Here is a 14,501-nt window from a genome sequence, read left to right as displayed (position 1 = left end):
GTAGGTAGTCATTTAGGTAGGTTACCTTTAGTGTTCTTGGGCACAGGGACTATGGTGGTCTGCTTGAAACATGTTGGTATTACAGACTTGAGTCAGGGAAACGTTGAAAAAGTCAGTGAAGACACTTGCCAGTTGGTCCGCGCATGCTCGGAGTACACGTCCTGGTTATCCATCTGGCCCTGTGGCCTTGTGAATGTTGACCTGTTTAATGGTCTTACTCACATCGGCTACTGGGAGCTTGATCACACAGTCATCCGGAACAGCTGATGCTCTCATGCATGTTTCAGTGTTGCTTGCCTCGAAGTGAGCATAGTAATTCAGCTCATCTGGTAGGCTTGTGTCACTGGGCAGCTCGCAGCTGTGCTTCCCTTTGTAGTCTGTAATAGTTTGCAAGCCCTGCCACATCCGACGAGCGTCGGAGCCGGTGTAGTATGTTTCGATCTTAGTCCTGTATTGACACTTTGCCTGTTTGATGGTTCGTCGGAGGGCATAGTGGGATTTCTTATAAACTTCTGTGTTTAGAGTCCCGCTCCTTGAAAGCAGCAGCTCTACCCTTTAGCGCGGTGCGGATGTTGCCTGTAATCCATGGCTTCTGGTTGGGGTATGTACGTACAGTCACTGTGGGGACGACGTCATCAATGTACTTATTGATGAAGCCAGTGATTGATTTGGTGTACTCCTCAATGCCATCGGAAGAATCCCGGAACATATTCCAGTCTTTGCTATTAAAACAGTCCTGTAGTTTAGCGTCTGCTCTGTCTGACCACTTTTTTATTGACCGAGTCACTGGTGCTTTTCTGCTTTAGTTTATGTTTGTAAGCAGGAATCAGGAGGATAGAATTATGGTCAGATTTGCTAAATGTAGGGTGAGGGAGAGCTTGGTACGCGTCTCTGTGTGTGGAGTAAAGGTGGCCTATAGTTTTTTCCCCCTCTGGTTCACATTTAACATGCTGGTAGAAATTAGGCAAAATGGATTTAAGTTTCCCTGCATTAAAGTCCCCGGCCACTAGGAATGCCGCATCTGGATGAGCGTATTCCTGTTTGCTTATGGCCGTATAAAGCTCATTGAAGGCGGTCTTAGTGCCAGCATCGGTTTGTGGTGGTAAATAGACAGCTACGAAGAATATAGATGAAACCTGTCTTGGTAAATAGTGTGGTCTACAGCTTACCTCAGCCGAGCAAAACCTCAAGACTTCCTTACATTTTGTGCACCAGCTGTTGTTTACAAATATACACAGACCGTCTTGCTGTTCTATCCTGCCGAAAAAGCATAAAACCCACCAGCTGTATGTTTTTCAGGTCGTCATTCAGCCACGACTCTGTGAAACATAAGATATTACAGTTTTTAATGTCCCGTTGGTTGGATATACGTGCTCGCAGTTCGTCTATTTTATTATCCAATGATTGTACATTGGCTAATAAGATCGATGTTAGAGACAGATTACCCACTCGCCGTCAGATCCTTACAAGGCACCCAGACCTACGTCCCCTATATGTCTCTTTCTTCTGCAAAACATAACGCTTTGTATACAGCACAAAAATTGAAATGCTTTGCCACATTTTTTGCAGTATTACTTTCGTGCCATGTTGCAAATGTAACAGTATAGCTTCCGTCCTTCTCCTCGCTCCAACCTGGGCTCGAACCAGGGACCCTCTGCACACATCAACCACATTCACTCACGAAGCATCGTTACCCATCGCGCCACAAAAGCCACGGCTCTTGCAGAGCAAGGGGAATCACTACTTCAAGGTCTCAGAGCGAGTGACATCACCGATCGAAACGCTATTAGCGCGTACCACCGCTAAGAGGATACAGGCTTTCTTCTTTTCATTGTTGAGGAGTAACTACAATGTTGATCCATTCTCAGTTTTCTCCTATCAAAGCTATTAAACTACTTTTCCCCCCTTTGTCGCCCAAATTTCAGTCTTGCACCATCGCTGCAACTCCTGTACGAACTCGGGAGAGGCGAAGGTCGAGCGCTATGCGTCCTCCGAAACATGACCACGCCAAGCCACACTACTCTTGACACACTGCTCGCACCAATGTGTCGGAGGAAACACCGTAGAGTCAGCGTGCATGCGCCCGGCCATCACAAGGAGTCGTTAGAGCGCGATGGGACAAGGACATCCTAGCCGGCCAAACCCTCCCCTAACCCAGATGATGCTGGGCCAATCGCCTGATGGGTCTCCCTGTGGCGGCCGGCTGTGACATAGACCGGGATCGAACCTGGATCTGTAGTGATGTCACCGTTGGCCTCGTGGTGAAATCCCTGAGCAGTTTCTTTCCTCTCCGGCAAGTGAATTAGGAAGGAAGCCTGTATCTTTGTAGTGACTGGGTGTATTGATACACCATCCAAAGTGTAATTTATAACTTCACTATGCTCAAAGGAATATTCCATGTCTGTTTTTTTTTATTTTTTTTACCCATCTACCAATAGCTGTCCATCTTTGCGAGGCATTAGAAAACCTCCCTGGTCTTTGTGGTTGAATCTGTGTTTGAAATCCACTGCTCAACTGAGGGACCTTACAGATAATTTTATGTGCGGGGTACAGAGATGGTAGTCATTCAAAATCATATTAATTAAATTACTTATTGCACACAGAGTGAGTCCATGCAACTTACTCTGTGACTTGTTAAGCAAACATTTACTCCTGAACTTATTTAGGCTTGCCATAGCAAAGGGGTTGAATAACTATTGACTAAATGTTTTATTAATTTGTTAACATTTCAAAAAAACATATACTGAACAAAAATATGAATGCAACATGCAACCATTTCAAAGATTTTACTGTGTTACAGTTCATATAAGGAAATCAGTTAATTGAAATAAATTCATTAGGCTCTTATCTATGGATTTCACATGACTAGGCATAGGCCCACCCACTTTGGAGCCAGGCACAGTCATCAGAATGATTTCCCCCCACAAAAGGGCTCTATTACAGACTAAATACTTTCCTCAGCTGTCTCGGCTGGCATGGTTACATGTGGTCTGCAGTTGAGGCCAGTTGGACGTACCAACAAATTCTCTAAAATGACGTTGGAGTAGCTTATGGTAGGGAAGTTAACATTACATTATCAGTCAACAGCTCTAGTCGACATTCCTACAGTCAGCGTGCCAATTGCATGCTCCCTCAACTTGAGACATCTATGACATTTCTAAAATGTACATTTTAGAGTGGCCTTTTATTGTCCCCAGCACCTGTGTGATGATCATGCTGTTTAATTAGCTTCTTGACATGCCACACCTGCCAGGTGGATGGATTATCTCGGCAAAGGAGAAATGCTCATTAACAGAGATGTAAACAAATTTGTGGCAAAAAAAAATGAGAAATACGCTTTCTGTGTGTGTGGATAATGTCTGGGATATTTTATTTCAGCTCATGAAACATGGGACCAACACTTTGAATGTTGCGTTTATATATGTTTTCAGTATAATTCCACTTTGACATTATGGGGTATTGCGTGTAGGCCAGTGGCAAAAAACTCAATCTAATCAATTTTAAATTCAGGCTGTAACACAACAACATTTGGAAAACATCAAGGGGTGTGAATACTTTCTGAAGGCACTGTAGATAGTATGACCATCTGTACTGTATTATCTGTTGATAAGCAACTGGCTACTAAGGTTAGGGTTAGGTTTAGGGTTAGGATATGGGTTAAGGTTAAGGTTAGGACTAGGTTTAGTGAAGGCACTGTATCTTATTAAAGAAACTTGAACTTGAAAACTTGGTATCATATTTCTGTCATGCTGCTTTATTCAAAACTCCAACCATCCTGCGCCCCAGGGTATTCAGCCAATCAGAGGCCTTGCGCACAGAGATGTATGGTATAACTTTGCAATCATTGGTTTCCATTTGGCATGCATTTTAAAGTTAAAAACCTGAGTTAGCATTCTGTTACCATTCTGTTACCTATAAGAAAGTGGTAAATAAGGGGCTGTTTGAAAGGGAGTCATATAAACATTGCCTTTGTTGGTTTTACAGGTGACACCCTGTTTTCTGTCTGAAATAGGTTACAGTGTTATGTCATAGTGTTATGAAATGCCAATGACTAATGCATGAAGGTGTGACTGCAGCCGTCGGGGCTGGGTAGACAGAGAGGAGTGGGAGGTCAGTGGAGGTACCTGCTGTGTTTGAAGTCACTGGGCGGGCAGCTCCATCGCACTTGGTCTCACAGAGAAAGTCGTCGATGGAGGGGCTTAGCAGGGGGCGGCTCTCTTGTTGCTCACTCACCAGCTGGAATTGCAAGCAGACAACACTGCTCAAACTCAGACACAACATGCCCCTTTGACCCTTCTCTTGGAAATGACAACGTGACCCAGACGTTATAACATGTGGTGATTGATGTGTGGCATTAGAAACGGTGTATTGTTCCCCCCCCCCCACTCAACACACCTGCACAGACAAACACACAGAAACATGCCACTCTATTTGACCCAGCCACTCTGATGTCCACTTCATTTGACAGATGTATTTTTTGTTATGAACTGTATCCACTGTGCACTTTGTAGTGATCCTCTGTTTTAAAAAAAATGTAATTCAAACAAAGTGATGACATGATCTTATGTGACCCACCAATCCTCCCCATCCCCCCCACCAGTTCATGGGTGTTCTGTTTTTCCCCTGAGGACCCACAGCTCAGTTGAGTGCTAGCTCTGTGAATCCATCATCTGCCTCTCCCAGTGCCCATTTATCCAGCCTTGGCAGAGGCGGAGACTTACGGTGGGTGTGTGTCCCCAAGTGTAATTGCTAAGCCATTAGCAGTTGTTTACCTCACTTCCCAAACCCATGCTAAAGCTAATCACCTTGCCTGTGAGGCATCCTTGGGCTGTCGCTGTAGGTTTGCCAACACTGATGTGGCATATGTCACATCCCATCCATTATCATTACCCTGAAGTAGTTGCCCCATGTTTAACTGGCCCATTTGCCACCCTGTGCTCTAGTGACAAATCAGATTGAAAGTATTGATTTGGTTTGATAAAAATGGCCCCACCATCGTTATTTTCTGCTTGTGCCATGTGTACACAATGTTGTCGGAGAGGAAACATGACATTTTCCATCCTTGCTCTCCAGAGTTGTGTTTGCATGCAAAATCTTAATGAAGGCACTAAAGAATGTATTACAAGCTATGAAGTTGCACTCAGCCTGCCATACAATACGCTTGATATGAAAGGCGCTTCTCACTGTTTCATGACCCGTCCGTATGTGCTCGAGCTAACATTGATGCAACTGTATCTTCTTGGAATTAAAAACTTCAAGCCAAATTTTTAAAAAATAACCTTTGACCCCACCAATAATTGCTAAATTGGGAAACTGATTAGCTGCATCTCAGCATATTTGAGAATTAGTAAAAGTATTATTCTTCACTTGTCAATTTGGGACAATAGGCTAGCTGACAAAGAAATGGTCCTCCTTACTCAGCATTTTTTGTACTGTACGGTATCTCACAGAAAATTGTATGACGATTACAAGTACTTTTGTAGATCAATAGACAGACAATTTTCTCAGTGCGGACTTTTGTTTCCCTTTCAGAATGACACGAAAATCGATTTCCTGTAAACTTGTGTGAATAATAGCTCTACTCTGACGAAGATATTTGTGAAGATGGCATAGCAGTCAGACGTCCTTTGTCCTCGTCTTGTCTTGTCGTGTTCCGTGTATGTGTGTATATATATATATATATATATATTTACACCTTTCTTCGCATATCTTTTATCTATTTTATTTTCCAAAAACTCAACTTCAAAACACTCTCCTGCAACCCGCCTTGCCAATAAAAAAAATGTGTTTTTTTTTACCTCAAATCTGAAATCTACAATAGAAGCTAACCAGAAGCTAACCAGAAGCTAGCCAGTTTACTGGCTAACGTTAGTATTCAGCTAACCACGGATTGTGGTCATCAGCTATCCTTTAACTCGAAAATCTATCACCAGTTTTGTACAATGCGACTCAGACCAGAACATACCGGGCCTATTTTTCTCTCCATATCCACGGATTTCAACCGCAAGCTCTGGACATTTACACCTGGATCTCGCAGCTAGCTAGCTGCTATCCGTGTGACTATTGGCTTATGTCGATCCCGGAGCAAACATCAATTATTCCGGAGCTAGTTAGCTGAAGAGTTCTGCTATAGACCACACCTCTGCCCCCAGCTGTGCTCTGGACACCATATGTTAACTCATTGCCCCATTTATCTTCAGAGCACGTGCTGCTAGGTGACCTAAACTGGAACATGCTTAACACCCCAGCCATCCTACAATCTAAGCTTGTGGCCCTCAATCTCACACAAATTATCAATGAACCTACCAGGTACCACCCCAAAGCCGTAAACACAGGCACCCTCATAGATATCATCCTCACCAACTTGCCCTCTAAATACACCTCTGCTGTTTTCAACCAAGATCTCAGCGATCACTGCCTCATTGCCTGCATCTGTAATGGGTCAGCGGTCAAACGACGTCCACTCATCACTGTCAAAACGCTCCCTGAAACACTTCAGCGAGCAGGCCTTTCTAATCGACCTGGCCGGGGTATCCTGGAAGGATATTGATCTCATCCCGTCAGAGGATGCCTGTTTTTTTTAAATGCCTTCCTCACCATCTTAAATAAGCATGCCCCATTCAAGAAATTTAGAACCAGGAACAGACCTTACTGCCCTTAACCAACACAAAGACATCCTATGGCGTTCTACATTAGCATTGAACAGCCCCCTGTGATATGCAACTTATCAGGGAAGCTAGAAACCAATATACACAGGCAATTTAGAAAAGCCAAAGCTACAGTGCATTGCGAAAGTATTCGCCCCCCTTGAACTTTGCGACCTTTTGCCACATTTCAGGCTTCAAACATAAAGATATAAAACTGTATTTTTTTGTGAAGAATCAACAAGTGGGACACAATCATGAAGTGGAACGACATTTATTGGATATTTCAAACTTTTTTAACAAATCAAAAACTGAAAAATTGGGCGTGCAAAATTATTCAGCCCCTTTACTTTCAGTGCAGCAAACTCTCTCCAGAAGTTCAGTGAGGATCTCTGAATGATCCAATGTTGACCTAAATGACTAATGATGATAAATACAATCCACCTGTGTGTAATCAAGTCTCCGTATAAATGCACCTGCACTGTGATAGTCTCAGAGGTCCGTTAAAAGGGCAGAGAGCATCATGAAGAACAAGGAACACACCAGGCAGGTCCGAGATACTGTTGTGAAGAAGTTTAAAGCCGGATTTGGATACAAAAAGATTTCCCAAGCTTTAAACACCCCAAGGAGCACTGTGCAAGCGATTAATATTGAAATGGAAGGAGTATCAGACCACTGCAAATCTACCAAGACCTGGCCGTCCCTCTACACTTTCAGCTCATACAAGGAGAAGACTGATCAGAGATGCAGCCAAGAGGCCCATGATCACTCTGGATGAACTGCAGAGATCTACAGCTGAGGTGGGAGACTCTGTCCATAGGACAACAATCAGTCGTATATTGCACAAATCTGGCCTTTATGGAAGAGTGGCAAGAAGAAAGCCATTTCTTAAAGATATCCATAAAAAGTGTTGTTTAAAGTTTGCCACAAGCCACCTGGGAGACACACCAAACATGTGGAAGAAGGTGCTCTGGTCAGATGAAACCAAAATTGAACTTTTTGGCAACAATGCAAAACGTTATGTTTGGCGTAAAAGCAACACAGCTGAACACACCATCCCCACTGTCAAACATGGTGGTGGCAGCATCATGGTTTGGGCCTGCTTTTCTTCAGCAGGGACAGGGAAGATGGTTAAAATTGATGGGGAGATGGATGGAGCCAAATACAGGACCATTCTGGAAGAAAACCTGATGGAGTCTGCAAAAGACCTGAGACTGGGATGGAGATTTGTCTTCCAACAAGACAATGATCCAAAACATAAAGCAAAATCTACAATGGAATGGTTCAAAAATAAACATATCCAGGTGTTAGAATGGCCAAGTCAAAGTCCAGACCTGAATCCAATCGAGAATCTGTGGAAAGAACTGAAAACTGCTGTTCACAAATGCTCTCCATCCAACCTCACTGAGCTCGAGCTGTTTTGCAAGGAGGAATGGGAAAAAATTTCAGTCTCTCGATGTGCAAAACTGATAGAGACATACCCCAAGCGACTTACTGCTGTAATTTTTTGATTTGTTAAAGCAAAAGGTGGCGCTACAAAGTATTAACTTAAGGGGGCTGAATAATTTTGCACGCCCAATTTTTTCAGTTTTTGATTTGTTAAAAAAGTTTGAAATATCCAATAAATGTCGTTCCACTTCATGATTGTGTCCCACTTGTTGTTGATTCTTCACAAAAAAATACAGTTTTATATCTTTATGTTTGAAGCCTGAAATGTGGCAAAAGGTCGCAAAGTTCAAGGGGGGCGAATACTTTCGCAAGGCACTGTATATCTATCATACCCTGCCTTTCTAAGGTCTTCGACAGCCAAGTCAAGAAACCGATTACCGACCATTTCGAATCCCACCATACCTTCTCCGCTATGCAATCTGGTTTCAGAGCTGGTCATGGGTGCACCTCAGCCACTCTCAAGGGCCTAAACGATATCTTAACCGCCATCGATAAGAAACAATACTGTGCAGCCGTATTCATTGACCTGGCCAAGGCTTTCGACTCTGTCAATCACCACATCCTCATCGGCAGACTCGACAGCCTTGGTTTCTCAAATGATTGCCTCGCCTGGTTCACCAACTACTTCTCTGATAAAGTTCAGTGTGTCAAATCGGAGGGTCTTTTGCCGGGGCTCTGGCAGTCTCTATGGGGGTGCCACAGGGTTAAATTCTTGCACCGACTCTCTTCTCTGTATACATCAATGATGTCACTCTTGCTGCTGGTGAGTCTCTGATCCACCTCTACGCAAACGACACCATTCTGTATACTTCTGGCCCATCTTTGGACACTGTGTTAACAACCCTCCAGGCGAGCTTCAATGCATACAAGTAAAACTAAATGCATGCTCTTCTACCGATCGCTGCCTGCACCTGCCCGCCTGTCCAACATCACTACTCTGGACGGCTCTGACTTAGAATATGTGGACAACTACAAATACCTAGGTGTCTGGTTAGACTGTAAACTCTCCTTCCAGACTCACGTCAAACATCTCCAATCCAAAGTTAAATCTAGAATTGGCTTCCTATTTCACAACCAAGCATCCTTCACTCATGCTGCCAAACATACCCTTGTAAAACTGACCATCCTTCCAGTCCTCGACTTTGGCGATGTCATTTATAAAATAGCCTACAATATCCTACTCAATAAATTGGATGCAGTCTATCACAGTGCCATCCGTTTTGTCTCCAAAGCCCCATATACTACCCACCACTGCGACCTGTATGCTCTCGTTGGCTGGCCCTCGCTTCATACTCGTCGCCAAATCCACTGGCTCCAGGTCATCTACAAGACCCCGCTAGGTAAAGTCCCCCTTATCTCAGCTCGCTGGTCACCATAGCAGCACCCACTTGTAGCAAGCGCTCCAGCAGGTATATCTCTCTGGTCACCCCCAAAACCAATTCTTCCTTTGGTCGCCTCTCCTTCCAGTTCTCTGCTGCAAATGACTGGAACGAACTACAAAAATCTCTGAAACTGGAAACACTTATCTCCCTCACTAGCTTTAAGCACCAGCTGTCAGAGCAGCTCACAGATTACTGCACCTGTACATAGCCCATCTATAATTTAGCCCAAACAACTACCTCTTTCCCTGCTGTATTTATTTATTTTGCTCCTTTGCACCCCATTATTTCTATCTCTACTTTGCACATTCTTCCACTGCAAATCAACCATTCCAGTGTTTTACTTGCTATATTGTATTATCTTCGCCACCATGGCCTTTTTTTTGCCTTTACCTCCCTTATCTCACCTCACTTGCTCACATAGTATATATACTTATTTTTCTACTGTATTATTGACTGTATGTTTGTTTTACTCCATGTGTAACTCTGTTGTTGTATGTGTCGAACTGCTTTGCTTTATCTTGGCCAGGTCGCAATTGTAAATGAGAACTTGTTCTCAACTTGCCTACCTGGTTAAATAAAGGTGTAATAAATAAATATATTCAGTATACAAGATAAATGTGAATGTGATTGTCTGTGAATGACTAACTGTGGGAGTGTTCTGAATCTGCAGCAACCTGAAAATGCTGGCTCAGTTTACTTAATTGGAGTTTATTAGTGTTTTATCCTGCGCTGAGACTAACTAACTTTGTTTATTTCCAAGGAAGACAGTTTGAAGTTACCTCACTTCACCCTCTGCTGTTGTTGATTTAGTGCAGAGAGAGAAATAGCTACAGTATTAGCTGTCTTTTTAGGCACGTTATTGAGCTTGAATAATAATCTTGTATCCTATAATTTTGTACTGTACTATGTTGTTTTAAGACAATTTGTACATTATCATATAATAGGTTGTCAAACAGTTATGAGGAATGCCAGTGCAAATATATTGTATGTTTGCTTGGGGAGAACAATTTGAGTTCCAAGATACTTGAACTGTAATAGCTAAGTGTTGCATGGAGGCACCTCCAGCCAAAAGTTATGATCGATTGTTTTATGAAGGAATTGAATTCCTCACTTAATTTCATCCTCCAAACCTCAAAGCGTAACATCCTGCTGTATAATTTTCAGCAAAATGGGCCCTTAATGAGAGAAGCAAATCATTTTGGAGGTCTTTTAGGGCCCCTGCCACTTAATTAGATAATTTCCCCTGTATTCTATTACAAAATGTGCCTCACTTTTGGCACAAATATAAAAAGATTGCTGACATTAATGGGAACTATTAAGGGGACAGACCCCAACCGGCTAATGACAAGTGATGGCTTTGAGAAGCACTGAGAGAAGGACTACAGGGTCTTACAAAAAAAACACGGCAAATTAATTAGCTGTTTTCACATGTTGAGCTTAAATTTCCCAAGTGAAACCATATTTTCACACGTATTACATTTAGAGTTTACATTTTAACACCACATTTTCACGTGAGGTGAACAAACTGTTTTCACCTCACATGTGAATTGCAAGTTCACATGTAAATTCAGTCACATATGAAAATCTAATTTGCAGGTTCACATGTAGGAAAAAACTCTATGTAAAAAAAATAAAACCTTTCACAGTTACATATGTGAAAAATGTCCACATGTGATTGTTTCTCACATGTGAACTTGCAATTAGACATGTAAAAGTTTTTCTGTATGAAAGTCAATGCCTGTTAAAGGGGCAAACAAAACGAAGTCATCAGCGATTGGATGAACTCTAACTAAATCAGAGTATCATAGCCAATGACACATTTTCAAACCGCCGCTTTACCCACATAAATTCTGGCTCTGACCCAACCCATCAGTTTCTGGAGCAATCAGACAGCTCAGAATGTGTTCACATTCTGTGAAAGTTTGGGGAGGTACTAAGAAGCCAGACTCATTGAGGAGAAGAAACTAACTCTGTGGGCGTGGTGTAGCTTTGGCCGTAATCTGGGTAGCCAGGCAAATTATATGTAAGCATTCATTATTGAAGAATACAAGGTATGAATGCCTCATGAGCTTAGTTCAACTGTCGTACCTCATCAAAACCCAAAATATAAGCTTGTTTTACTCCAATGTTTGTGAACAAAGTAAATGTAAACAACCACTGTATAGCTTAAAACAAGGTTACTAAAATTGTTATATCATGGATGGTTAATCCTTGCATCCATAGTGTTGTCGTGTCTGTGACTATCATTATATGTGAAGACTGTTATTTTATCAAATCAATTATCTATGTGTAATTATTATTACGTGATTAAACTAATCATGTAAACTTTAATTTTAACTAGGAAGTCGGGGTACCACGGGACAATGTTTATATATTCTCTATTTCTTGAATTGACTCTTCAGATATTTTCGTATCGATTAGTCTTCTATTAATGTATCATTACAACCTCATCAGTTCTCATTACTGAAGGTCGCAAACCCTTGGATATCTGCACGAACCCTAGCCTAAATGATGAATCAGCGATATACAAATTGGCTTAATTATTTATTTACTAACTAACTTAGCCAGCAGCATACCATCCTGCATACCACTGCTGGCTTGCTTCTGACGCTAAGCAGGGTTGGTCCTGGTCAGTCCCTGGATGGGAGACCAGATGCTGCTAGAAGTGGTGTTGGAGGGCCAGTAGGAGGCACTCTTTCCTCTGGTCTAAAAAATATCCCAATTCCCCAGGGCGGTGATTGGAGGACACTGCCCTGTGTAGGGTGCTGTCTTTCAGATGGGATGTTAAATGGGTGTCCTGACTCTCTGAGGTCATTAAAGATCCCATGGCACTTATTGTAAGAGTAGGTGTGTTAACCCCAGTGTCCTGGCTAAATTCCCAATCTGGCCCTCAAACCATCACAGTCACCTAATAATCCCCAGTTTACAATTGGCTCATTCATCCCCTGTAACTATTCCCCAGGTTGTTGCTGTAAATGAGAATGTGTTTTTAGTCAATTTACCTGGTAAAATAACATAAATATTTTTTTAACTAACTAATCACAGAAGTGCATAACAAACAAACAGTAGATATCGGTTACTAACACAATGCATTGATAAGTCCCTAGTGGGCTAAACTGGTATGATAGCTTGGTAGACAATGGAAAGGGGTGGGGACAGATAAGAGCGGGAAAGACTAAATGGATTCACTACACACAGTTGATAATTATATTCATTGAAATGCTAATCCTTTGCACATGAACGGTCGCTCATTTGAGAACAATTGCAATGTATATATTTATGCCCGTATGTCGTTATTGTCTTCTCTGCTGGAATCACCGGTCTGACTGCTGAGGAGTCAGTTCATCAGTGTCTCTGTTTAACTTCCCCAGAAGTCACAATGTCTTTCGTAGTTGTCGCTTTCTCAGTGGCTCTGGATACTGTCTGTTGTAATGGATACATCAGGCATACAGATGGTCGTTGCATCGAATAGATGATTCTGCTGTTGTCGGTATTCTCGTACTAGACTTACGTAATTTCCAGCTGCAGACTAGTAATTCTACGTCTAGGATTTGCTCTTATTCTGTAGTGATCGATAGTCTCAGAGTTTAACCATTTCCAGACGTGTAGCCAACACTACACGCTGTCTGGTCTTCTGGGCCTATAGAGTTTTCAAAATGTACCGACAGCTCCATGTTTTCTAGTCTAATGGCCTATAGAATTGTAGCCATTCCAACGTGGGGACTCCCGACGTTCTCTGACTTAATGTACATTTTGTAGGAAGTGGGTTTTATACCCTGTGGAAAAAGGGGCGATGCCATAAGCCTGACGTAATGTCTGGCCTCACACTGGCATGGCCAATGACTAGTTCAACTTTATATGAACATCAATACTCTCATTTAGAAGCCTAACATCACATTACATCTTTTCACAAATACATTCATATTTACTCATTCATTTTATCCAACATCTAGACGTAAATCTGATAATTGAAAAGTATACACAAATAGAGATACAGTAATGTGGGTTTCCTGTCCTTCTTGAGATCACCAAATGAAAGACACTCGTCATGACTGTCCCTTAAGTGTCCATGGACAACTCCCACATTCTCAAAAATATAAATATTGTTTAATTATTAACATTTGATGTCCAAGGGTCTCTCTGTGTTCCACAGTTTACATTCCAACCTCGAACACTACAGAACATAGAGGCAGCGTATTATATGATAAAACAGCCGACTTCCCGCTCTCCCCCCCTATGAGAGGGAGCACGCTGTAGAGCGGACCCACTGTAACCTGATCTCGGGTTATCTGAAGAGATCATTCTATTTTTCCAACTTAGTTGAGGAGAATAAGAACAATCCAAAATGTATTTTTGATACTGTCGCAAAGCTAACTAAAAAGCAGCATTCCCCAAGAGAGGATGGCTTTCACTTCAGCAGTGATAAATTCATGAACTTTGCTGATGAAAAGATCATAATCATTAGAAATCAAATTACAAACTCCTCTTTAAATCTGCATATTTATACAAATAACAATTAACCTGTGTCTGCACAACACTGCCAGGACCTACGATCAAGGGAGACACTCAAGTTTTTGAATACTATATCTCTTGGCACATTGATGAAAATAGTCTTGGCCTCTAAACCTTCAAGCTGCATACTGGACCCTATTCCAACTAATCTAGTGAAAGCGCTGCTTCCTGTGCTTGGCCCTCCTATGTTGAATATAATAAACGGCTCCCTATCCACCAGATGTGTACCAAACTCACTAAAAGTGGCAGTAATAAAGCCTCTCTTGAAAAAGCCAAACCGTGACCCAAAAAATAAAACTATCAGCCTATATCGAATTTCCCATTCCTCTCAACATTTTTTGAAAAAGCTGTTGCACAGCAACTCACTGCCTTCCTGAAGGCAAACAATGTATACAAAGTGCTTCAGTCTGGTTCTAGACCTCATCATAGCACTGAGACTGCACTCGTGAAGGTGGTAAATTACCTTTTAATGCCATCACACCAAGGCTCTGCATCTGTCCTCGTGCTCCTAGAC

General features: G+C 42.2%; 1 protein-coding gene across 1 annotated transcript in view; it reads right to left on the bottom strand.

Moving 5' to 3' along the window:
• Nucleotides 1-14,501, bottom strand: part of LOC139410071 (PEX5-related protein-like) — a 183,263-nt gene that overhangs the window by 61,803 nt on the left and 106,959 nt on the right. Inside the window, exon 3 of the mRNA XM_071155507.1 lies at nt 4,125-4,236. Within this exon, the coding sequence (XP_071011608.1) occupies nt 4,125-4,236 (112 nt within the window). The remainder of the gene's footprint in view (nt 1-4,124; nt 4,237-14,501) is intronic.

This window comes from Oncorhynchus clarkii, chromosome 5, assembly GCF_045791955.1.
Source record: "Oncorhynchus clarkii lewisi isolate Uvic-CL-2024 chromosome 5, UVic_Ocla_1.0, whole genome shotgun sequence".
NCBI classification, from domain to species: Eukaryota; Metazoa; Chordata; class Actinopteri; order Salmoniformes; family Salmonidae; genus Oncorhynchus; species Oncorhynchus clarkii.
The sequence above is the reverse complement of the archived record's forward strand: the minus strand, read 5'-3'. Positions and strand labels throughout refer to the sequence as shown.